The 25,703-nt window shown below is 47.4% G+C and overlaps 1 protein-coding gene across 2 annotated transcripts; it reads left to right on the forward strand.

The window, feature by feature from the left end:
• The first annotated feature begins 943 nt into the window (after nucleotides 1-943).
• Nucleotides 944-24,447, forward strand: TGIF2 (TGFB induced factor homeobox 2). Of its 2 annotated transcripts, none has more exons than XM_023550213.2 (3): nucleotides 944-1,033; nucleotides 4,753-4,984; nucleotides 22,583-24,447. In XM_023550213.2, the coding sequence occupies exons 2-3, from the start codon at nucleotides 4,793-4,795 to the stop codon at nucleotides 23,102-23,104; spliced, it is 714 nt and encodes a 237-aa protein (XP_023405981.1). In that variant the 5' UTR covers nucleotides 944-1,033; nucleotides 4,753-4,792; the 3' UTR covers nucleotides 23,105-24,447. The 2 variants fall into 2 exon arrangements, with proteins under 2 accessions (XP_023405981.1, XP_003411742.1); XM_003411694.3 differs by having other exon boundaries at nucleotides 1,011-1,124.
• The last annotated feature ends 1,256 nt before the right edge of the window (nucleotides 24,448-25,703 follow it).

A 25,703-nucleotide genomic window follows, 5' to 3' on the forward strand; every position in this document is an offset into this window, starting at 1 on the left:
AACGTCCGGGAGTTGGGCGTTATGGGCAGAGGAGGAAAAAGAAGCCAGCCAGGGCCGCTGGGAGATGCTAGACTGATCCATCTGCCTCCTTCAAGGACCCGTCACAATGGGGCTCAGGGCTCGGCTGTTAGACCTGGGCTGTATCACACTCGTTGGCTGTGTGACAAAGGACAAATCAAGCAACCTTTCTGCGGCTCCCCGGTGAGGCAGAGATTTACAGAGACAAGCACCACCCCATAACTCGAGGATTGAATAGGAGATGCTATACACGAAGTACTGTACCTCCCTTAGGGCCATTGCGTTAAAAACACTCAACAAGGGGCCACTGCGTTAAAAACATTCAAGCGTTGGCTGGTACTACCTCAGGCCGCCCTCTGCGTGCTAGACCCTGGGCTAGGTGCTTAGGGGTTACGTCCCGCCACAGCCTTTCTTCCTGGCCCTATGGGCCCCTGAAGGCAGAAATGGCATTTCACTCTGCACCTAGTCCTCTACGCTGGGTATAAATCACAAGCTCACACGGCCTCAGTTTCCTCTAAGCGCAATGGGAACAGTAATACAGCCCACAGGAGATCCTGACAGTAGGAGCGAACTCACAAACGTCGGGATTTGCCTTATTTCTCCCCTCAGCAAGCGCCCCTAACCGCAGCGCGGAGCACACAGTAGGCGCTCCGGAAATGCTTGGCGAAGAGAGGCGCGGGCCCACTTCCTGCCCCCGAGCCAAGTGTCCCGAGTCGGGCTCCCACTCCTCCTCGGTGGCCATGTGGCATTCCTGAGGGTGGGGGTCGGCGCAGGAAGATGGTGCCCTCGCGGCCCCGCCCCTCCGGGCGCGGTGGGCGGGGCGAAGCCCCTCGGCGCCGTCGGCCCGCCCCGGGGGGTGGGCGTAGCTCTCGGCGCTCCGCACAAAGTTTGTTTTCTCCCTCCGGGCGGGTGGGGGAGGGCGCCGCGAGCGTGCAGGGGAGGAGAGGGGATCTGACGTCAGGCCGCGAGGTGCTTTCCAGCCCGGAGCTGTCAGGCCGAGTGTCAGGCCGGGCAGGTACGCGGCGCGCTCTCCCGGGCCCCCAGCCCCCTGCCAGGCCGCCCGGACCGAGCCCGAGGCCTCGTGGATCGGAAAGCCGCTCGGAAAAGTCAGTGCAGGGCGCAGGGGAAGGAAGAGGGGAGCGCGGACAACTTGGAAAGTTTCTTTTTCTCGGCCGGGCGGGGGAGGGGGCGTCGTCCCGGCGTGTGCGATTGTGGGTGTGTGAGTTCGAGTGTGTTTGTGAATTCTGACTGCGCTGTGGGGGCGGGTGGGGACTGGCCCCCGGGGGAAGCTCGCTCGGAGCCATTTGGGGGGCCCGGTTCCCCGGAATCCCACCCCGGGAGAGGGCCGCCCTTTCCCCGGCCGGGGTGAGCGCGCGGGGGGCGGGTTTGTTTGGTTTCAAAAGTGCACGTTGCTAACCTCCGGCTGGGCCCCCCCGGCAGCCGCGTCGGGGAGGGGGCCGCAGAGAGTGACAGCTGGGTGGGGGCTGCGGGCACGGCCCGGAGCGGGGGCGCTGGGGAGCCCGCGCGAGTTCCCCTTTCCTTTGAAACAAAGGAAAGTCTGTCTGCGAGGCATCTGTCACTCCCAGGCGGGCCAAGGGAGCGGGGCGCGTGGGGCCGGCGACCTGGAGAAAGTTTGTGCGCGCCGGGACCCTCGGGCAGGCCAAGCGTGAGCCGAGCTTCCAACGAGGCCAGAGCGCAGTCCTCCGGGGTCGGGGGCGGCCAACATGGAGTCTGGGCGCAGGGCTGGGGGGCGGTGCGGAGGTGGGAGCCCAGCCCCTCCCCTCCCCCTCCGGGCCGAGTTCGGAGCACAAAGCCAAGCGCGCACGCTCGGCCGGCCCCGCGCCCCGAAGTCAGCCAGCGCGGAGCGCAGGGGAAGGGGGTGGGAACCAAACTTTTTCCTGCCCTGGGACAGACACGTGAGTTTTCTTTCTTCTAGAGCCCCCGCCCCGCCGGGGTTGCGGGCCCGCGAGGAAGCTCGGGCATGGGTCTGGCCAGGGGTGAGGGCCCGGGGGTGCTGGCGCCCCGAGCGCAGGCGGCTCCCCGCGGCCCCGGGAGCCATGTGCTCCGACTCCGACCGGGCGCGGGGGAGGCTGCGCGCTTTGTGTGAAGTGCTGGGAATGTGAGCGCGAGCGCGCCGCCCGCGGGAGTGTCGGGGCCCAGTCGGGGGAGTTGTCAGAAAGTTCATGCGGGAGTGGCTGCAGGCCGGCGTCGTGGGAGTGTGTAGGACGGTGCAGAGGGTGTTGTGCTGAGAGGGTGCTGCCTCAGGCCAGTGAGGGTAAGAACCGACCGCTAGTGCCATGACGTCTGGCGTTCTCTCTGTCCGAGAGATCGTGGGTGGGCAGGTTGGTTGAAGTTTGTGGGTGGGCGGATATCCAGGAATTGTGCTAGTTGCGTGGGGCACAGTTGTTCATGCGAGGTGTGGGGTTTGCAAGCTGTGTGTGTCGGTAAAAATAATGGGAGTTGCAGGGCTTCAGCGGTGGGTCAGTGAAAGTTCTCTGAAGCACTGTTTGTTACATTTGTTGAGGGGGTGTGTGTGTCTTGGTACGAGTGTGGGGTGTGTATGTGGGGACCTGCCTGGACTGTAGGCGGTCTGGGGTGCAGGACACCATGGTGGAGAGTTTGTGTAGACTGAGGGGTCATCCCCGCGGCCTGCCCGAGGAATCCTGCGGACTAGGACTTGGCTGGCGGCCAGGGTGGAATTTGTACAGATAACCTTGAGTAAACTTCTCACAGCCTGCCAGGGCTGCATCCTGGAGCCCAGATCCCAGCTGTCCTGGCCGCCTCTGAAAGCAGCCTGCTGTTTGTGCTCTCTGAGGAGTGGCACCTATAGCCAGCACCCATCTCACCTCCAGGTGGCCTAACTGGGAGGGTAGACCCTTCCCTCGAAAGTCTGGCCAGCCAGCCCAAAGATCTGGGCTCTGGCCCAAGTGGAGGAAACAAAACCTGGGAGATGCCAGAGTCTGTCTGGAGAGCTGTTAAAAGGCTGAGGAGGGAGGAGCCTGGAGATTCTAGCATTGCTGTGGCCTGGAACTTTTTCTTTTAAAATGTAAATGTATTTTGCTTGTGTGGACAGGAACTTTGTCAGGGGATGAACCGATGAGCTGGGTTGTCTAGCTTTCCTTATTTGACAGGTGAAGGGGGAGGCTTAAGCCCAGAGAAGGGAGAAGACTTGCCCAGGGTCACGCAGCCAAGTGGAGGGATGGTAGGGCAGGAACTAGGCGACAAAGGAGAATGCCTGGGAGACATCCAGTAGGGATGACTTGCAGAGTACACAGTAGGTTGTCAGTAAATGTTGCGTGGATTGTTGTAGGCCCATGGTGATATATAGAGTTTCCAGACTCCTTAGGAAACCTGGGAAGCAAAATGGTACAGACCCCAGCCTCTGGGGGCAAACTGGTTGGATCCAAATCCTACTTTATTATCATACCCTAGCAGTAGGATTTTTTTCTCTTTTAAAGAAAAACTTTATTGAGATAGAATTCACATACTATACAATTCACCCAAAGTGCATAATTCAGTGTTTTATAGTATATTCACAGATGTGTGCACCACAGTCGATTTTAGAACATTTTTCTTACCTCACAAAGAAACTCAGTACCTTTTTAGCTATTACGCCCTTATCTTCCCTTCCTCTGCAGCACCGCCCCCTCCCCAGCCCTAAGGAACCACTCATTTATTTCCTGTCCCTCTAGATTTCCCTATTCTAAACGTTCCTATAGTGAAATCATATAATACGTGGTCTTTTGTGACTGGCTTCTTTCACTTAGCATAATATTTTCAAGGTTCATCGATGCTGTAACGTGTACAGCACTTCATCCCATGTGTGTGAGAGAGAGAAAAAATAACTCCATTCCTTTTTATGGCCAAATAATATTCCATTATGTGGATATCCTGGCAACGCCGTGTGTATAGAGTAGAACTGCATTTAAGGTTTTCAAAGGCTGTGACTTTTTGGAAGCCGATTGTCAGGTCTTTCTTCCAAGGAACCTCTGGGTGGGTTTGAACTATAGACCTTTTTGTTAGCAATCAAGCATTTAACCTTATGCGACACCCACATCAGGCCACTGTGAATCAGAATCGCCTCAGCAGCAACTGGTTTGGGGTTTTTTGGTCATATGGCATTACCACATTTTGTATAGCCATTCATCAGTTGATGGACATTTGAATTATTTACACTTTTTGGCTATTATGAAGAATGTTGTTATGAACATTTGTGTACAGGGCTTTATGTGGATATACGTTTTCGTTTCTTTCATGTCTACACCTAGCAGTGGAATTGCTGGGTCGTATGGTAACTGTTTAACGGTGGTCGGATCTTGGACACTTTCTTAAATTCTCAGGGCCTTGGTTTCCTCATCTATGAGATGATAGTAATAGATTATTCCTCACAAGGGCTTCGTGAGAATTAAATGAGATAATGAATGTAAAGTGCTCAGTTCCGAGTCTGGAGAACAGTAGATGCCAGTGGTAGCTGTATTACTTCTCGTCCTGATATTGCTTCTCAGTGAGCTGCCAGTCATTTCAGTAGTCAGCTACCCGCTCCTTCAAATGGAGGGGTTTTGAAATCAGCCCTTTTAGCTTGCCCAGGCTGTGGTTTGGCCTGAGACTTTGAATCATGACTCCCCTATTTTTGGCATCCCAGGCTTTCGTAATGGGGTGTGTGTCTGGAAACCAGGAAAAGAACGAGAGGCAGTGCTTGGTACTGATGTCCCCATCCCGTGTCACTTGCCCCAGGCTTGCTCGAGGCCCAGCCTAGCCACTTGACACCTCTACCATGTCGGACAGTGACCTGGGTGAGGACGAAGGCCTCCTCTCGCTGTCCGGCAAGAGGAAGCGGAGAGGGAACCTGCCCAAGGAGTCCGTGAAGATCCTCCGCGACTGGCTGTACTTGCATCGCTACAATGCCTACCCCTCAGAGCAGGAGAAGCTGAGCCTTTCTGGACAGACCAACCTGTCAGTGCTGCAGGTAAGGAGGGGATTTGGGCAAAGGAGTGATGGGGACGTGGGTTCTAGTCCTGGCCCGGCCGTGTAATTAACTCACTATGTAGTCTTGGGCCAGCCGCTTTTCTTTTCTGGGCCTCAGTGTCTTCTTGGGTCAGGTGAGAACACCCAGCCTGTCTGCCTGCCTTAAGTGGAGACGAAATGAGGTCATGGCAGGTAGATTTCAGACTCTAGAAGTCTGGAGAGGGAAGGGAATCATTATTAATGCCAAGGTGTCCACATTAACATTGGAGGCAGGTGGAATCCTTAGGAAGGTGAGAAGGTACTGAATGTCTGCGATTTAATCCCCAGCCTTAAAGACACGTTTGGGTGGGGCCTTGGTTGCAGCGGGTGGGTGGTATGCTTAAGAAATGAGCTGGAATCACATCAAGGCAAGGGCGGAAGTCAGAGGCAGTGGGTTCATTCTGACACGGAGGAGCTGTGGGCCAAGTCTTGATTTCCCCGTCTGTAAAGTGGAGGTTAGACTCTTTCCCTACCTGACAGGATTGTTATGAAGAACAGATTCAGAACTAGAAGTGAAAGTGCTTTGTAACCCATGCACAGGGGCACGTTCAAAAGATAGTCTTAAAAAAAAAAAAAAAAGAAGGTAGTCTTAGCACCTTTTGTCTGGACCATTACTCATCTCCAGGTATCTTGTTCTCTCTTCATGGTGGTAAGCTGGGACACCCTGGACCACCATTGCCTTGCCTCCAATTTGTCTGTCACCTACCGAAGAGGCACCAGAGGCCCGCCTTCTGTCCCCTTGCCCACTGCTCCCCTTCATGAGCCAGCCAAGCCTCTCCCCACAAACCTGTCGCTTCTCTTCCACTTCTGTTCTTTCATAGCCCATTACTCCGCCATATAGTGCTGTCTTCTCCCTCATCCCCATATCCCAACTCCTGTCCACAAAGCCTTACGGTGAGTATTTGGCCCTTGGAATTCCTGTCTCTTGACTTGCTGGGCAGTAGATAATTGTGGCTTGTCTATAGGAAAGGTTCTAAGGTCACAGACTTTGATTCTGATCCCATCTTCTCCACAAGAGGAAGCCTAGACATTGCCCAAGTCACTGGAACCTCTCTTTCCTTATCTGAACAAGGGAGATGATCATAGCACTTTCATGGGATATAAGGAAGAGTTAGGGGCTCACACAGTCGGTGCTTCTACTCCCATATTCTAGTCCCTCATCTTTCCTCCTAGGTCATAAGGTCTAGGTAGACCCAAGGTGTCTAGTAGTATCTAGCATTCCACAGATAATACCTCCTGAGCACTCCCACTGTTGCTCTGTGCTGGGCAGGGTTGAGGTCCCAGAGAGGAATCAAAAGTATTGCTACCCTGAAGGAGTATCTAGTTTGGGGTTGGGGGTGGTGGAGCAGACCTGGCCACTGGTGTTTGCAGAAAGTGATCCCTGCTGGGATAGAAGGCATCAGAAACCCAGACAGGGTTCTGAGCCAGCCTGGAGGCTGAGAGCCAGGATTGCCTACATCTACAGCCTCTTTACTGGTCTCCCTGCATCCAGCCTTGTTCCCGCAATCCATTCTCTTGAACACAAAAGTGCTAATCAGATTATGTCACACACTCCATGAACCCCACTGTCCTCAGGATAGAGTCTAAACTCTAGGAGCTTACCAGTCTCATCAATCACTTCCTCTAAGATCTTGGGTCCTTGAACCCTTGGCCTTCAGGCCTTTTCCCTTGGCTCTGAACAACCAGCCACAGCCCTGACCTTTCTTTTCGAGCCTTACTCTGTTTAAGCGTCTGTTTCTCATGAAAGAGTTCTCTGACCCCCAGCCTATGTTTTAGACCACTACTGATATTCCCAGTGTGCCTCATTTGTCCTGTCAAACCATTTGTCACATCGTACTGGAATTGCTCTTAGTCAGCGAGGCTGTATCTCAATCTGAGTCATGTACCAACTCCTTTTAAAGAATATATTTTTCACGTGGTTTTCTCCCTTCAACATGTTAACATGAATCATTTTTATTGTCACATCACTTAAATATGTACAAACATAAAACTGGTAGAAAAAAAAAGTTGTTTTTTGCTCTCATTAAAAAAAAAAACTCACTGCTGTTGAGTATAGCGACCCTATAGGACAGAGTAGAACTGCCCCACAGGGTTTCCAAGGCTGTAAATATTTACAGAAGTAGACTTCCACATCTTTCTCCCGAGGAGCGGCTGGTGGGTTTGAACTGCTGACCTTTCAGCTCTCGGTCAAGTGCTTTCATCACTGCGCCGCCAGGGTTCCTTGCTCTCATACACAACTGTAAAAGCAATTTTACTAAGTAAATACATATAAAACAAATGAAATTGCATCTAACTGCATTTAAAATGGCAGAGGGTACTTTGCTCACTCAGCTGTAGTGTGTAGTGTGACCCAAAACCAAACCCGTCGCCGTCAAGTCGATTCTGACTCACAGCGACTCTATAGGATAGAGTAGAACTGCCCCCATAGAGTTTCCAAGGAGCGTGGTGGCTCGAACTGCTGACCTTTTGGTTAGCAGCCATAGCACTTAACCACTACGCCACCAGGGTTTCCATCTAGTGTGACAGAGATGCTAAATTTTGAGTTATGTAAAGTCTCTTGCTATAGGTCATGATGTTCCTACTCATGATCAAAATGAAAATACAAAGCCAGAACATTCTTGTGGAGAACTCGTGGACTCCCTGTTACGTCACAGCCAGAGATCCCACTTGGAAAATAGGTCTAGGACAAGGAGTAGCCGTTAGAGGCCTCTGAGAAGGAGGTGGCTGGGGTCTAACACCCCCTGGTGGGAGGGGCTGTAGCAGGGCCACCCTGTTAGAGTCGTGCAGAAATTTAAGGAGCAGTGGGACAATTTGGCCCAGGCTGGATTGGAAACTCTACATTAAGTGCCAAATCTATACCAGCCCACATGTAGTTAGTTGCTTGGAGGCCTCACAGGCCTCAGATTCCCTTATTGAGAACTGCTAATTTCTCCAAGCTGACTCCTTTCTCAAGAGTTCTCTTGATAGCCCCTTCTCAGCTCCTTCGATCAGTCGCTAATTCCTATACATTTTACCCGTAAATATCCTGGGATATGGCATCTTTCCCTTCTTGGTGCAAGCTATAATTGTCTGATCACTTGTCATTCTCTTACATAAAACCTTTCAATGGTTCCCACTGCCCTAATGACAATATCACCTGCCCTGTTTGTGTCTCGAGCCTCATCCCTAGCCCTCCATGTTCCTGTCTCACTAGCTGCTGTCCCTGGACCACTTTCCTCCCACCTCTGACTGGCCAAGTCAGTGACTCTTGACCACTAGAATAGAGTTCTGTTTGCTTATTTACATCACATACTAAATTCTAGAGCTTCCAGCAGTCTGTCAGTTTGTCCTACTGTGGTGTCTTACATCTTGTTATGATGCTAGAAGCTATGCCACTGGTATTTCAAATATCAACAGGGTTACCCATGGTGCACAGGTTTCAGCAGAGCTTCAACTTAAGACAGACTAGGAGGAAAGGCCTGGCAATCTACTTCTGAAAATTAGCCAATGAAAATCTTACGCACAACAACGAAATATTTTCCGATATAGTGCTAGAAGATGAGTCATCTAGATTGGGAGACACTCAAAATACACACTGGGAGCATACCACTGATCTTAAAGATGGCGCAGGACTGGGCAACATTTTGGAGACCAAAGAAGAATTGATGCATTTTAATTGTGGTGTTGGAGGAGAATATTGAATGTACCATGGACTACCAGAAGAACAAACAAATCTGTCTTGGAGGAGGTATAGCCATAATGCTCCTTAGAAGTGAGGATGGTGAGACTTTGTCTCACATACTTTGGACATGTCATCAGGAGGGACCACTGGAGAAAGACATCATGCTTGGTAAAGTAGAGGGTTAGTGAAAAAGGGAGAAGACCTTCAATGAGATGGATCGACACAATGCTTACAACATTGGGCTCAAACATAACAATTGTGTGAGGATGACGTAGGACAAGGCAATGTTTAGTTCTGTCATATATAAGGTCGCTGTGAATCTGAGTAACTCCACGGCATCTAACAACAATACACGGGATAGCCGTGAGTCAGAGAGGACTCAGGAACTAACAACAAAAACAAACTCTAGACAGCGACCTTGTCCTATTCATCGCCGTATCTGGTTTAAAAAAAAAAAACCAAACCCATTACCGTTGAGCAGATTCCAACTTACAGCAACCCTATAGGTGCTCAGTAAATGATTGTTGAGGTGATAGAAAATTAAAGTAAAGCGTTAGAAATATCAACAGGCAGGAAGACCTCAGAAGTAAGGAAACATAGGGGCTCCTCAGTCAGGAAAAACTGATTAAGTCCCTGGAGGTATCTCTTTTTCTTGTATTTAATTTTAAAGTTTTAGCATCTTTTGTTAAGGACATTTTTAAATATCCACAAAAGAGAATGTTATAATGAGCCCTGGTACAAACCACCTGGCTTCAGCAAGTATCAACATTTTGCCTTGCTTGTTTTATCTCTCCCTGGAGGCGTCTCTTTTGTTTGTCTCCTTTAACCCGCCCAGGAGCACTCATTAGCAAGTCAATGAATCATTTAACTAACTGGTTTGCTGGTACTTGCCAGAGGCTTGGCAGTTTGGGAGAACAAGACCAAAAAAAAAAAAGTCTTTTGTGAAGGATTTTCACAGGTTCTTGTGACGCCCCCTAAGCCCGATAAGTTGGACTGGATCTGTGGTTTTCAAACTCTTTTGGGGGTTACCTATTGGGGAGGGGAGGTAAGCATGGCAGGTAAGGCTCTGTTCCCTGTTCCTTCGTTCTGTAATAGTGTTGGGCCCGGTGCTGTGTGTGGGACACCTTGGAAGAGAGAACAGACACCATCCCTGCCCTCAGGCAGCCACCTGGGGAGGAAGACATTATTTAAAGAACGAAAAATTCATTGTAATTATTTAATTACCAATGTGGTGCGCGTTTCTTACCACCTGTAAGGTAGTAAGAAAGCAGCTGAGCTGTCCTGGTGTGGGGTTAGGAAAAACTTCTCCCGGGGGCCCCTTTGAGGGCAGGGACTGCACTGGAAGAGGGGCAGAGCGAGAAGGGGTCCTGCAAGGCTGTAATGGCTGCCTGTGTGGGCAGTGGGTGCCCTGGTCTGGCCACAGGGCAGCCAGTGACTGCCTTTATCATTTGGAGCCTCTCTCCTTGCTCTGGCTCCAAAGCTAGCTGCCTTCAGATTCCTCCCACAGGCAACCTTTGTCTTCCCACCTCAAGGCCTTTCATTTGTGTGTTTATTTTTTTAGTTTCTGTGTAAGCTTTTTGCTTTAAAGGGCCTGACCCCCAAGAGGCTTAAAGCAGTAGGCTAGACCAGTGATTCCTAAACCTGGGCATCTGAACTCCCAGGGGAGCTTGTTTCAATATACAAATTCCCCACTCTTCCACCACCACCCCACCAGATCTATAAGGCAGATGAGGGATTATTTAACAGTTTTTAAAAATCACCCCCAAGGTGATTCTAACACACCTTAGATCACGGTGTGAAGTGCTTGGGAACAGCCTCTGCGTGCCTTCACTTCTCTCCCTGCTGGAGCTTCTGTCTTTCACAGCTGAACAGACATGGAAGCACTTGTCTGCCTTGGTCACACGTGCTGCTCCCATCCCCTTGGCCTTCAGCAGCTTCCTGTGCATCTCTCCCCTCCCATCCCCTTTTGATTCCTCCCATGTCCTTCATCTCAGCCGCTGATTAAAAAAACAATGACAGGGCAGTAGCCCTTCAGATAGGGCCCTGTTTTGTTGTTGAGACAGGCTTTCAGGCCTTGCAGGCCCAGCATCCAGCCTGTGTTTTGCCATATCAATCACAGAATTCACCTTGGCATTCTCCCTACTGCCTCCCCAAGGACCTTCAGTGGATGGCAAGTCACATGCTCTTTTACTGATTTGGGCATGGGGTTGGGGCAGTGGAAGGGGCCGCAGAAAATCCCCATAGCCCGTTATCACAGCTGGCATTGGCGGCACACCCAGGCCTCCCACCCTTGCCTGGCCCCCCTCAGCTGTGCATTTCTGTCGGATGAGGAGACAAGACAGAGCCAGCAGGCTGCCAAGTTTTCTGTGGACCAGGGTGAGTGTGTGGGGGAGTACGATGGGGGTTGTTTTTCTGCTGTTCTCGTCTCAGAATTATAAGCCAAAGTGGGAGGTACAACTAGGGGCTAGGTGCCCACACAGCTGCTAGTAAACCACGGAGGCCCTCCTCCCTGAGACTGCTTTCAACAACATTACTTATCCCTGCTTCACTTGACCCAGGTTACTGTGACCCAACCATTTCACCTGCATATACGGGCCGAGGCAGAGAGGTGGGGTGCTCTCCTGTAGCACAGGTAATTGAAGAGGTAGCTGCACCTGAGCAAGGAGGCAAGGCCTTAGTCTGATTCGCTTCAGCCTTTTTCTCACTCAGCAGTGGTGGTCCCCTAACTTCAGGCTGTCTAGATCGAATTCTGGCCTTTCCACTCACTGTCCATGTGACCTTGAGGAAGTTACTGAACCTCTCAGATCCAGGGCCTCTATTTCTTCTTCATAGAACCTGTCTTAAGGGCTGTCAAAGATTAATGAGTAATTAGAACTGAAATGTTCAGAACAGCACCAAATAAGCTCTGTGTTCAACAAGTGTTTGCAGGGCCAGATTAAGGCATTAAAAAAAAAAAGGGCCCTAAACACCGATAACCTGTGGTGCCCCCTCCTTTGCCTACTGACATTCGAATGGGATATGTGAGTTATACATACACGTGTGTGTGTGTGTGTGTGTGTGTGTGTGTGTCTTAGCTATCCATGATGTAGCTTCTTTTTAAATGAGACTAATATTTACTGAACACAAAAGTGGCATACGCCATTTTAGCAGAATGAAATGAACTGGACTGTAAAATTTTTAGTGGATGCGGGATACTGAGATTTTTCAATATACCACATCTTCTACACAAACGATATCCCACAAAAGAAAATGAGTCAATGAACATAGTTGTTTCAACCATCAATGTAAAATTCTGTTGCTCTCCCACAACAAAAAATTGACTTTCACCCATTTGTTTTAAATGAGTCATACTTCAATTTTGATGCTTGTTTTTGTAATAAATGCTGTAATTATAAATGAACAAATTAAAAAATGTCATAAAAGAAAATTTAATGACCAAAAAACAAATACTACAACAAAGTACTATATTTTATTTTCAGATCTTTCAATAACTGGTACCCCTGTTTTGTTGATGCCCTAAGCATGTGCTTACCTAGCTTATTGGGTAATCCATCCCTGAATGTTTGCTACTAGGATTATGAAGATGGTTATACCCGTCTGCTCCTCTGTTTGGTGAGACAGCAAAGCAGAGTCAGGAGAGCAGTGGAGGCCCTAAACCAGGAGACCTGGCTTTGAATCCCAGCTCTGCTGCTTGGTGGCTGTTTGACTTTGGGCAAGTTATCTCATCTCTTTGAGCTCCAGTTCCCACCCTAGTACCTTGGAAACACTACTCAGTACCTTCCAGGCTTGTGTGCAAATTAAATTAATGCAGGTCAGAGCACTGGCTTGATAACCTGGTATCCAAGGTGCCTAATGGAAGTTAGTTTCATTCCTTCGTCTCAGCTCTTCAGCACTGCTTCTCCTTGAGGCTCCCTTGCAACTCAAGTCAGGATTCATCACAGTCGATGTACTTTTAATGCCTCCTTTCTGTGCGTGCTCAGTGGCACTGGGAAGACAACAGAGGTGAAGAGGGGAATGAGAACCCCAGAGGCAGGGTTCTTCCAGGCTGGAAAGAAGAGGAAGTGAAGGGCCACAAGAAGGCTCTGGCTCTGTGAGCTTCCAAGGATCCTTCCAGCCTGACAGAACCAGGGCTTGGTACTATTCCTGGGTCATCTGGGAAAGGAGCCATGCCAACTCTAGGTACCAGCTCCTGCCATAGATGGCTGTCCATTTGGTTGGATAGAGGCAGATGGACAGAGTCCATGGGAAGGTGGTAGCCAAGGGCTTGCCAAGAAAGAAGCCTGGTAATACCTAGGGACAGAAATGCTACAGGAGCCCTGAAGAAGCTGTTTGTTTGATTCATTCAGCAAAAATAGGTGAGTGCTAGGTGTTACTGTAGCCACAGCCCCCAGGTCCCTACACTAGGTGGCCAAGGCCTTCTGTCTTCTTTCACTTACAGCAGTTGGTACTTAATACATACTCCATAAATATCTATTGATGAACTGACTGAGAGAAGAGCCAGGGCCAGGAGGACGACCCAGAATGAAATTCTCATAAGACCACCGTCTAGACCCTGTATTAGTTTTCTAGGGCTGCCATAACAAAACCACAGACTGGGTGGCTGAAAACAACAGAAATTTATTTTCTCAAAACTGGAGCCTAGAAGTTCAAAATCAAGATTTCAGCAGGGCCATGCTTCCTCTGAAGGCTTGAAGGAAGAACGCTTTCTTCTCTCTTCCTAGCTCCTGGGCTCCCAGCAATCCTTGGCATTCCTTGGCTTGTAGTGGCAGCACTCCATCCTCTCCTCCTATCTTTGCATGGCCTTCTCTTCCTGTGTATTCTCTTTTTATAAGGACATCAGTCACTGGATTTAGTGCCTACCCTAATCTAGCATGACCTTATCATATCTGTAAATTTCCAAATAAGGTTACATTCTTGAGGTTCTCCGTGGACATGAGTTTTGGAGAGCACTATTCAACCCATTTATAGACCCCTAACTATTTGCCATGATGTCCTGGCCTCGCAGGATCAGCCCTGCCTACTTCTGAGCTAACCATCTACCATTCTTCCTATGTCAGTTCCTCAAACCAAACTTCTGCCTCAGGAACTTGGCACTTGCTGTCCCTCTGTTTAAAATATTCTTCTCTCAGCTTTCCGTGTAACTGGCTCTTCTTATCCTTTAGGTCTCAGCCTTCCCAGACAACTTATATGCAGAAGTCTCTCTCGTCTTTATATGCCTGCCTTTTTATTCCTATCTGTTTCCTTCTTGGCACTTGCTGGTGGGTATGCACCTATTTGTTTACAGCCAGTCTCCATGACGAGATGGACTGGAAGCTCCACTCCACAGGCAGAGTGCATGTGTGTTTAATTCTCAAAAGCATCCCCAGCACCAAGAAGGAACTGGGTGTGGCCATAATACACACTCAGTAAATACAACTTGAATGAACAAGAAGCCTTGAAAGGGGGAACAGCAGGAAGGTTGAGAAATGTAACCTGACTGTTATAGTGAATGAAATAAGCTGGAAGTCTGGGGCTCTGTGATGACCTCAGAGGAAGATACAGAGAGGAGTGTGACCCCTGCTCCCCCCAGCTCCAATGGCCCAGGCTTGGAGATCCCTGGCCAGAGGTGGAATCCTGGCTGACTTCACCAGGCTGAGCCTTAGATATGTTCATCAGTAAAATCTGAGTTGGTCAAACTAATCTCATAGGGTTGGTGTGACTAAACCAAAACCAAACCCAACCCAGTGTCATCGAGTCAATTCCGATTCATAGTGACCCTATAGGACAGAGTAGAACTGCCCCATAGAGTTTCCAAGGACTGCCTGGTGGATTCGAACTGCTGACCCTTTGGTTAGCAGCCGTAGCACTTAACCACTACACCACCAGGGTTTCCAGTTGGTGTGACTACTAAAAGAAAACTCTTTGGATGTAATCTTTATAGAAGCTGACTGCCTCATCTTTCTCCCATGGAGAGGCTTAAATGCTGACCTTTAGGTTAGCAGCTGACCTTTCAGTTAACAGCTGAGCGCTTTAACCACTGCGCCAGTAGGGCTCCACCTTGACATACCAAAACCAAACCTGTTGCCATCAAGTCAATTCTGACTCATAGTGACCCTGTAGGACAGAGTAGAACTCCCATAGGGTTTCCAAGGAGCAGCTGATGGATTCGAAATGTCGACCTTTTGGTTAGCAGCAGAGTTTTTAACCATTATGCAACCAGGACTCCTCGTAGACATACAGTGCTAAGTACATGGTAGCTTCTGGTGAGCTGTTCTTTGCAGAGGAGGCTCCCAGAAAGATGTCTAGAGGTATGGATGCTACCTACTCTGCCACACCCATGCCCCACCCCCCATGCATACATGCACCCACAGTTTCTAAGGTTTCCCCTCTTCCCCCCTATTTCTGAGTTGGCATGAGTGATCATGGTGGCACCTCCAGTAGAGGATAGGAGGCAGAAGGACCAGGAAATGATGATAGGAGATTGTATTCGCCTATTTAATGAAAGAGTTAATGTTTTAGAACAGGTTTTGTATTCAGGAGCTTAAACCAGCCATGCAGCTGTGGAACTGGTTTCTAATTTAATCTGTAACTGTTTCTAAAAAACACCCAAGTGAGCTACTATAAAAATTGGTGTCATCACGTCTCTAGGCCATTAGGAATAAATGAGGGAAAAAGTGGACAGAAGTGGCTGATGGTTTTAGATGGTCAAGAATGGTGTCATGATTAAGTTCCTGCTGTGCTCAGGTTTTTTGGGTGGGTGCTCAGATGGGAAACCCTGGTGGCGTAGTGGTTAAATGCTGTGGCTGCTAACCAAAAAGGTCGGCAGTTTGAATCCACCTACGTGCACCTTGGAAACCCTATGAGGCAGTTCTGCTCTGTCCTATCAGGTCACCGAGTTGGAGTCTCGATGGCATCAGGCTTTTTTTGTTTTTTTTTTTGGTGCTCAGATGTACAGAAACTGTTCACCAGGGCCAGATTAAGGCAGGTGAGGGCCCTAAACACTGATGATCTGTGGTGCCCCTCTGTTTACTTACCCATTGGAATGGGATATGTAAGGTGTGGGATATGTAAGGGGTGTGTGTGTGTGTGTGTGTGTGTGTGTGTGTGTCTACACATGCGTCTTAGCTGTCCATGACGGAACTTGTTTTTAAATGCGTGAATGCAAAAATTTTACTATCCTGTTCATCTCATTCCACTAAAATTTTTAGTGGATGCGGGATACTAAGGTTTTTACGATATACCATATTTTCTGTGAAAAGAATATTCCGCATATTTTACAACAAAGGAAACGAGTCAATGAGCTCAGTTGTTTAAACAGTCCATGTAAAACTCTGTTGATCTCCCACAGTGAAAACCTCACTTTAACCAGTTCTGCTTTAAACAGCTCATCCTTCAATTTTGATACTTGTTTTGTAATAAATGCTATAATTATAAACAAACAAATGAGAAGATGTCATAAAAGAAAATTTAACGATCAGAAAAAATATTAACAACAAATTACTGTATTTTTAGATAGGTCTTTCATCTCTAACATAATTTAAAACGTTTCTTTCTATTCTTTGGTCTTACAAATTCTTCAATGATTTCATCACAGTTAAGCTGCCGAACGATATCTCCTCCTGTTAATAATGAGGATAATGAATCAAGGCTTTCGTGAATCGTTGTCTGCTGGGGGTTTTTGAGTCTCTTTAGGGATGAAAATGAGTGTTTTGTTGGGCAGTTAGTGATCATTAAAGTTAGAGCTACGCATGAAGCAGTTTCCACATTGGGAAATACGCGTTGTATTTTATCTTCTGTTATGGAATCATACGTGCCTACGTGAGTAAAGCTTGTCTTTTCCTGGATCTGTAAGCTTAGTTCTTATGTAAGAATGAAATTGTCACACTTCTGTGTAAAGGTTTGTATTTCAGTCATCGGGATAAACCTGTACTAATTTCCTGGATGCTTTCATGCGCTCTTCATCAGGTACATCCACATTGTTTATGAAGGAAAATTCTATTTGAAAGAATTTCATACACATTCGCCCTTCTTTTCAAGGAAGATTCAAGTGTGTCAATGGTATGGTTAAGCGAAATTGATCTCCGGCACTCAGTACTTCTGGAGCACTTCCATCACTTGTTTGTTTCTAATACTTCTACCACGGTGAACTGCTTGGTAATCAGTATTTGGCAGTATTTGTTTTGTTGTGTTTTCAGATTTTTCAAGATCTTTTCTTAAAGTATGGAAATACCCTGTTAATGTCTGGTTAGAGATCTGTGCATGTCTTAAATTTACTTCTGAATCTTGGAAAGCTTGATGCGTCAGATGAAAATAACTAATATATTTCACATAACCGACATAAATGCATACTTCACTGTTTGCATTTTGTTGGCCACGTTTTCAGTTTCTCTCTTGGTACCTCCTTTTTGCGTCTGGTCTCCAGCAGTGTTTCCTAAGGCATCTAAATCTGAATGTACGATTTCAGGATTGCACTTGTTGCTACAGCATGCGCTTCCCAGTATGTATTAGACATTTTAATACTGGATCGTTGCCTAAATATGTTTTAAGAACTGCCAGTCGGTGAACAGAGGTGGCAAAAAATGCATAGAGTAACTGAACTGTAGAAAAAAAATCAATCAGCTGCTACCAGACAACAGTCCACTGTGCTACATCCGACAAGATTAAGTGAATGCGCAGCACGTGGTATGAAAATGGCATATTCGTTATGTTCTAAATTTTTCTGTTGCACACCTTTATAATGCCCGACACATTGGCAGCATTGTCATAGGGCTGGCCACTGCACTTAGAAAAATCAGTTTTGCAAGTTTCACACAAATAATGAAGTACTTGATTTGCAATTTCTTCACCACTCTGACTTTTTAAGCTAGTAAATGTGATAAATTACTCGACAGGTTTTCCATCTGTGGGAGATAAACCCACTGCTGTCAAGTCTGTTCCAACTCGTGGCAACCCTATAGGACAGAGTAGAACTCCTCTCCCATAAAGTGTCCAAGGAGCACCTGGTGGGTTCGAACTGCCGACCTTTTGGTTAACAGCAGTCGCACTTAACCACTACACCACCAGGTTTTCTTCTGTTGGAGATACATGTCTTAAAACAGTATCTAACTGATCGGTATGATAAAGACAAGGAGTGATAAAGATCAGGAGCTATACTTATTGCACTGAAAATAGTTAATCGACCTTTATCACCTATTAATTTACTGATTCTTTACACATTGTTTTAGATGTATACAATGGGTTCCTCTTTCCTGTGTTACAATGTTTTGAGATGTCACCTACTAAAAATGGATCACACTGAGCAACAAGTTCAAGTAAATGAAAAAATTTTCATTTTGTGGGGACCAAAACGCTTCATTTCTTCCTTGAAATGACAGTCCACATTCAGTGATTGTTATAATGACAACAGCATGTTGCAAAATGGCTTTCCAGGATTGGTGCTCTTTGTCAATTTGTGTTTCTACTTCATGAGTGTGGTGGTCAATGTTATGTGTTAACTTGGCGGGGCCATGATTCTCAGTGGTTTGGCAGCTACATAATGATGTAGTTATCCCCCATTTTGTGATATGATGTAATCAGCTCCATTATGTGATCAGCCAGTCAGTTGTAAGGGGCGTTTCCTTGGGGGTGTGGCCTGTATCCTATATATACACACACGGGCATTCTGGCAAAGGTTGCTAGCTTGCTTGCTCTGGATCCTGCGCCTGGCTCGTCATCATCTGACCTCTGGTTCTTGGGACTTGAGCCAGCGGCCTGCCATACTGCCTGCCACTCTTGGGATTCATCGGCCTCTGCATCCTGTGAGCCAGCAGCCTGCTGTCTGATCTGCTGACCTTAAGTTCATCAGCCCCTAGGCTACATGAGTCAGGAGAAGCCTCCGGCCTTACACCTGATCTATGGACTTGGGAATTGCCAGCCTCTACAGTCGCGTGAGCCATTTCCTTGAGATAAATCTCTCTCTCTCTGTGTACGTGTGCATACATACACACATGCTTTATTGGTTTTCCTTCTCTAAAGAACCCAGCCTAAGACAATGAGTTAAGCCAAAACTGTCTTTGGTTTAAATATGACAACATATGATATCTGTGAATTGAACTGTTTTCATGTTTGTCAGTCATATTTGAGTTGTACCAATCACTAAATCCATTTGTAGAAAATCAAAGATTAAGTGATTTAGGGCTAAATAGTTTGCAAACAAAACAATATACAAAGCCAACTGATGGAGACTACTCCATCTTATGTTTCACTATTAGCTTTGCACCCTAGAAATATAATCTGGCTACAGAACCTTGTTTGTTTACCATCCAGAATTTTCAACACGAATTTTCAAATGGTCTACTGTGATGTTAACAATCACTTGGCCCTCTTTTGACCCAATAATTTACATCATTAGAAGAAAAATTATTCCACAAAGCAGGAGCTGGATTTCTGTTACTTATGGGGTCTACAGATGTGACAACTTCAGATTCTAAAATAGTTTCACTTTCTACATCATTATTAATTTTTTTTACTACAGCAAGGATGGATTCAGAATGTGGAATGATTCTATTATATTCATATTGCTATTAATAATTTCAGCACTAGTGGAGCTTCATACAATAATTTTTGTTATTTAAATATTCATTTATTTTCTCAAGGAATTGTTCAATTTCCTTATGTGGAGATATGTAAATATTCTGATAAAATATAAATGTTATGTTCTGATAAACATACTTTGTTGCTGTCTGGGAAGACAGAAACACTTGTTTCAAAACAAACATTTTGCACCATAAATACTGAATTTTGCATTCTTTTAATGTGCCTGATACCTTGTTTTTAGCATATGTAGAATAATATCAAGTACTGTGTCCTGCACAACAGACAATAAAAAACAAAATTCACTCGCTACATAAATTAAAACTTTTCATGTTAGATAAATATTAATATTTCCAGTATTTTTTGGACATTTACTATGTTAGTATTATACTACTATCCATGGTAATATTATTTTAAATGTATGCTAGATTGCATCCGTGTGTATGCCAAACATATTTTAAAGTTAGTTATAAGTATTATTATTCACAAAACTTAGGGCATAACTGTATGTAAATGCTATAGTTAAAAAGTAACTTGATTGAATTCATTGCAGTGGTAAATTTATTCAAGTTCCCTTGCTTTTGTGTGTCATCTGGGGACTGGAGTTCCCATTGGTTGTTTACCAGGATGTGTGCAAGAGCATACCCTTTTGTTCGTATCATGGCAGAGAGCATTGCTGGCCCTCCTGGCTGGAGTTGCTGGATCAGCAGACGTGGATGTACAAAACTGTTCTCTCAAAATGAATCAGAGACCTGTTACCTATTAATATAATTTTTCCTTGCCCAGTAATTACTCATGTTGGGGATTCAGTTGCATATTGGGTGAATATAGCAAGAGTTAGACTCAGCAGCCCACTCCCATCTCTTGTTTATTAGAGATGGTATACTCCCAAGAGACCTGCCAGGATAAGGAGTTTTAGTTTCATGGGAGGGGACCATAGGAGACAGATGTCAACGAAGGTGTTGAAGTGGTAGGGGCCTCATAGCTTAAACAACCTTGCGCATGAGTGCCCTCGTGACCCTGTGTGAACTTTATTTCTGGCTGGCACATTCTCACACACTGGAGCTACTATCAGTTTCATTTAGTGCCCTGCCAGTTCACTTCCACTGCAGCACTTTTCATTGTGTCCTGTCTCCTTGGCATGCATCTATGGGTTTTTGCTTTGGACAACTAATGCCCCTGTAGGTTTTGTTGTGTGTGTGCTTTAGATGGTTTACAGAGGGAATTAAACAATACATATATTGTTTTGTGACATTGGTTGCCAATCCCGCAACATGTCAACACTCTCCCCTTCTCAATCCTGGGTTCCCCATTTCCATTTGCCCAGCTTTCCTGCCCCCTCCTGCCTTCTTGTCCTTGCCCCTTGGCTGGTATGCCCATTTAGTCTCGTATACATGGTTGAGCTACGTGTATTATTTTGTTTGTTTTATGGGCCTGTCTAATCTTTGACCGAAGGGTAAACCTCAGGAATGACTTCAGTACTGAGTTAAAGGGGTGTCAGGGGACATACTCTTAGGGTTTCTCCAGTCTCTGTCAGACCAGCAAGTCTGGTCTTTTTTTTGTGAGTTAGAACTTGGTTCTACATTTTTCTGTAGATCTGTTTGGGACTCTCTGTTGTGATCCCTGTCAGAGCAGTCAGTGGTGGTAGCCGGGCACCATTTAGTTGTACTGGTCTCAGTCTGGTGGAGGCCATGGTAGTTGTGGTCCATTAGTCCTTTGGGCTAACGTTTCCCTTGTGTCTTTGGTTTTCTTCATTCTCACTTACTCCAGACGGGATAGGACCAGTAGCGTATCTTAGATGGCTGCTCAGGTACCCCTGTTTGTTGATGTCCTAAGCACATGCTTACCTTGCTTATTGGGTAATCTGAACCTGTCATTCACACTTCCTGAACACTGTTATCAACCCTTATGGTGTCATTCATTCATGTAGGAAAAGCCACTGTGCCAGGCCCTCTACCAGCCTAGGTGAGATGTCTTTTGAACCTATTTCCTCGGCACTGGCCCTATCCACAGTATCTTAGATCAGCCAAGACTTAGAGTAGTAGGCATTCCCCAGATGAAGAAGAGGACATTCCAAAAAGAAGCGATGTAGTGTGCAAAGGTACGGAATTTTTGTGGGAAAAAAGAGCAGGGCCGGAATGAGAGCTGGTCAGACTAGCGACTCTGGACTCGATTCTGTAGGTGGTAGGAGACAGATGGCAGTTTTTTAGAACAGGAATGATAGTCATTTGCATTTTAGAAAGAACTGACAACCAGTGAAGAGGCTGGGATGGAGAGCATGAACCTGGGGGCTGTTAGAGAGTCCATACAGATACGGGGCAGGGTACTAGATGTGTCCCCCAAACCAGACGGGAAGTTCCTGAAGAGTAGGGTCCTGAGATCTGAGTTCTACTCATTTCTTTAACAAACAGATGTACGTTGGGCTTTGCAGCATACCTCTTAACAGAGATTTCATGCCTTGTGCGCACGTAGGTCCAGAAAGACTAAGCAATCAGCTAGGCAAGAATAGGGTCCAGGTTAGTGCACCGTTGTCAGCATCACTTGGGAAAGTCTTGAGGATGTTGGCTAGGAGCCACTGGTCCTGCTTTTACATGGAAACAAGAATAATTCCTTTTCTAAATGACGGCCCCCTGGTACCTTTGTGGCTCTCTGGCCTGCAGTGAGACTGCTCTAGAAACTTATGAATCATCATCTCTCTTCTTCCATCCACTCACATCCAATTTCCCAGATTGGTCATATATTTGTCCTCTTCTCACACCCTCCCTTAACATAACCTAAACTATTAAACCAGCTCCCAGCTTCCACTGTGTTCTCCACAGAGCGCAACCCTCCTATGACTCCTCATTGCTTTTAGAATAAAGAACCAAATCCTCACCACAAGAGGTAACCTCTAGTTACCACTCTTAGGCTCCAGCCACACTGTCCATCTTTCTGAGTTCCTCATAGGCACTCTCCTACCACCTGCCACAGGACCTTTGCACAGGTTGATCCCTCTGAATCAAATGTTCTTCTCCCTATTGGCCTCTCACCTAAACAACTTATCCTTCAGATTTCAATTTAAGAGCCATTTCTTCAGAGAATACTTCCTTCAGTCCACAAAGACTAGATTGGGTCCCTCTGTTGTTGTCTCTGACAGCACTGTGTATCTCTTCTCATTGGCCAAATCACAGTTGCAGTCTGACATTTGCGTGATTTCTTATTGAACTGTCCCTTTGCACCATGAACCCCTGTGAGGGCTGGGACTGTGTCTGCGTTTGCTGCTGTATCCCTGAGGCTTAAAACATAGTAGGTGCTTCATAGCTGTTTTTCAGTGTATGAACTGATCATAGTCTCTCATATTTATTCCAGATATGTAACTGGTTCATCAATGCCCGGCGACGGCTTCTCCCAGACATGCTTCGCAAGGATGGCAAAGACCCTAACCAGTTCACCATCTCCCGCCGCGGGGGTAAGGCCTCAGATATGGCCCTCCCCCGGGGCAGCAGCCCCTCGGTGCTGGCTGTGTCTGTACCAGCCCCCACCAGTGTGCTCTCCTTGTCCATGTGCTCCCTGCCGCACCACCCAGGCCAGGGGGAGAAGTCAGCAGCCTCCCTCCCACAGGGGGAGCTGGAGCCCCCCAAGTCCTTGGTGACCCCTGGTAGCACACTTACCCTGCTTACCAGGGCTGAGGCCGGAAGCCCTACAGGTGGACTCTTCAACACGCCGCCACCCACACCCCCAGAGCAGGACAAGGAGGACTTCAGCAGCTTTCAGCTGTTGGTGGAGGTGGCACTACAGAGGGCTGCTGAGATGGAGCTGCAGAAGCAGCAGGACCCGTCACCCCCCTTGCTGCATACTCCCATCCCCCTAGTCTCTGAAAACCCCAAGTAGGCATCCACCAACAGCGTGCTAGAGGTTTGAGCTAGTCGTCCTGGGTTTCCGTTTTGGTTCCCTTTTCATACAGAGGGTTTTCAATGGATCACTGCCAAACATCGGGATCGTCTCCTCTGTCCAGAGGTCTTCAGCAGGAAGATGCCAACTGGCATCACTGCACTGTGATGGGGACCTCTCCTCCACTGACTCTGCCACTTCTCCAGGCCTCCTCACAGTGATGGGACCAAGAGATCGGAGACAGGCATGGTGCTGCTGCCGCCGCTGCCGCCGCTGCTGCCGCCGCTGCTGCTGCTTCTCCAGAGAATCCCTGGGTGACCTTTGTTCCAGCCTGGTTTCCTGGGCCGGGCTTAGGAAACCTGCTGAGTTCACACCTATGCTGGTTACAAGTTGTCTCTGAGCGGAACCTCTTTGTTAAGCCAGTGCAGACATTCCAAGTTCATAAGTGTGAACAAAAGAAAAGAGGAACTCAGCAGATGTAACAGAACTGACTCCAGTTGAATGTTTAGATTTTCTTCGCTAACCTCTGTTTCTTTTCCCCTTTTTGCTGTGGTTTGCATTAATGGGAGTAGTTAGCTCAGGTGTGGGGAATGAGAGTGCGTTGCAGGAGGGAGTCTGAGGAACTGGGAATGAGCCACCACTGCAACTGGTGATCGTCTTTCAAGGAAGGGCAGGCTTTTATTTTGGGGACCAGCAAAATCTCTGCGGTAGTGCGAAAATTCCAAGTGGTTGTCTCACTGTTGGTTGTTTGGCTTACCAAAAAAGAAAAACGTTGATTGGCCTTGGCTTTTCTGCATTAGGCACAGAAGGGGACACAGCCACAGCCAAGGTAGAGGGTCCACCAGAGAATCTGACCAAACCTTCTAGGCACAGAGCAGAGAAGGATGATAAAATCAGAGAGCTGTTTGGGTTTTTTTTTTATTTTTGTTTTTATTGTATTTTGGGGGGGGGGTTGGGGGGGAGTAAGCTAGATTGAGGCAGTGGGGGTTTTTTGTTAGTTTTTTCTTTTTAACATTTTCCTCCATTTCTTTATTCCTGATTGCTTTGCCCTACAGCCTGAGTTGTTAATTCTTTTAGGAACTTGATTAGTGGGGCCCAGAATGTCAAAGTTCCCGCAGCTCCTACTTGGAGAGAAGTGAGCCATCTAGTGGTCAGGCAGCTTTTCTGACTCAAACAGGCAGCTTTTCCCACAAATGGTGACAGGAAGCTATTCCCGGAGGAAGCAAGTAATAGCCCCCCAGTTGTCTGAGCAACTGCCTTCAGAGAAGGCTGGGGCTGGAAGTGGGTTATGAAGTCTGTTTGCTGTCTCCTTGTGTTGCACCTTTCTTTAAGCTGGAGTTGCAGGGGCTCCCCCTGAACTTCACAGTGAAACAGATCATAGTTTGTCTTACTCTACCCCTCCCAAACCTCCCCGGTTTTTTATTTTGTTGTTTTCATAGCTGACAGTGTTCGATGGCAATATATCCCATCTTTATATATCCTAAAAAACACTAATCCTAGGCTATTATTAGCCTAAATAACTTTGTTCTGAATAATATGGTTACTGGGCCAAGAGACAGGCCAAGAGCCCCAGGCTGCAGTTTGAGATTGCCAGGTATGGGGCACAGGAGGAGTGTGAGGGTCCCTGGGTGTTGACAGACTTGGGTGCGTCTCCCGGGACACACAAGGAGGAAGGCAGCAACACGTGTTTTGTCCTACTTGGGAAGTTCCCTGAAGCCCTCAGGGAGGCTTCCCAACTCCATTGCTGTGGGAGGGGAGATTGGTTATTCAAGGAGAGGGTGTTTTGTTCTCTATGGATGGGCACTTTCCCTAGGCTCTCTCTTCTGTCGCCCTCTGGCCTCTTCCTCCTGCCTTCTCCTTGTGTGCCTCTGGGGGATCAGGGATCCTCACCCTCCTGAGGCCCGGCAGGGGAAGAATGAACATGGCAGCTTCAGGTTTAGTTGAAGCTGCTGTTTGTCTACCCTCTTCCACCCAACCCCCGTGTCTATGAGCCCAGGTCTAGTGTGGGTGTTGCTGGGTGCTTGTAGCAGGGGACTTTGGAAGTGTTTTGGGTTGGAGTGAGATTCTTCCCCTCCCACAGTGCACTGGGCAATGGAGGTGGTGAAGGGTGGGGGAAGCCATGCTGCTGAATTCTGGTTGGCATTCTCCCCTTGTGTGAAATGGGGTGGCTGAGGGTAGAGCAACCTTGCTTGGGTTTGGTTGTGAGATAAACCTGGAGGAAAAGCACAGTTTTCCCATTGAATTATTTGAGAAAAAAACTACTGTAAATAACTTCTGTTTTTGTCTTTTGTCAAATAAAGTTTGTTTTGGTTTTTTTTGCTTTTGTTTGCTTTTAGGGCAGAAGGAGAATGCTTGATTGATGGACTGTGACTGCAGGCACAGGCCTGGAGAAAGGGCAGTCGCTGAGTTCCTGCTGGGCCTCACCTCTTCCACCCTCCCTCTAGTGGCCAGTTGGAAGTTTTGTACACCCCGTGCCCGTTCCCATTGGGAAGCCAATGTCCCAACCTCCCTTCTCCCCCCATCCCCTTCATCAGTGTGCAGGGCTCTGCATCCCAAGGTGGGCCCGCCAATGTTCCCTGGGGTCAACAGCCAAGGTTTG

The sequence above is a fragment of the Loxodonta africana genome, chromosome 24 (assembly GCF_030014295.1).
Source record: "Loxodonta africana isolate mLoxAfr1 chromosome 24, mLoxAfr1.hap2, whole genome shotgun sequence".
Taxonomy (NCBI): Eukaryota; Metazoa; Chordata; class Mammalia; order Proboscidea; family Elephantidae; genus Loxodonta; species Loxodonta africana.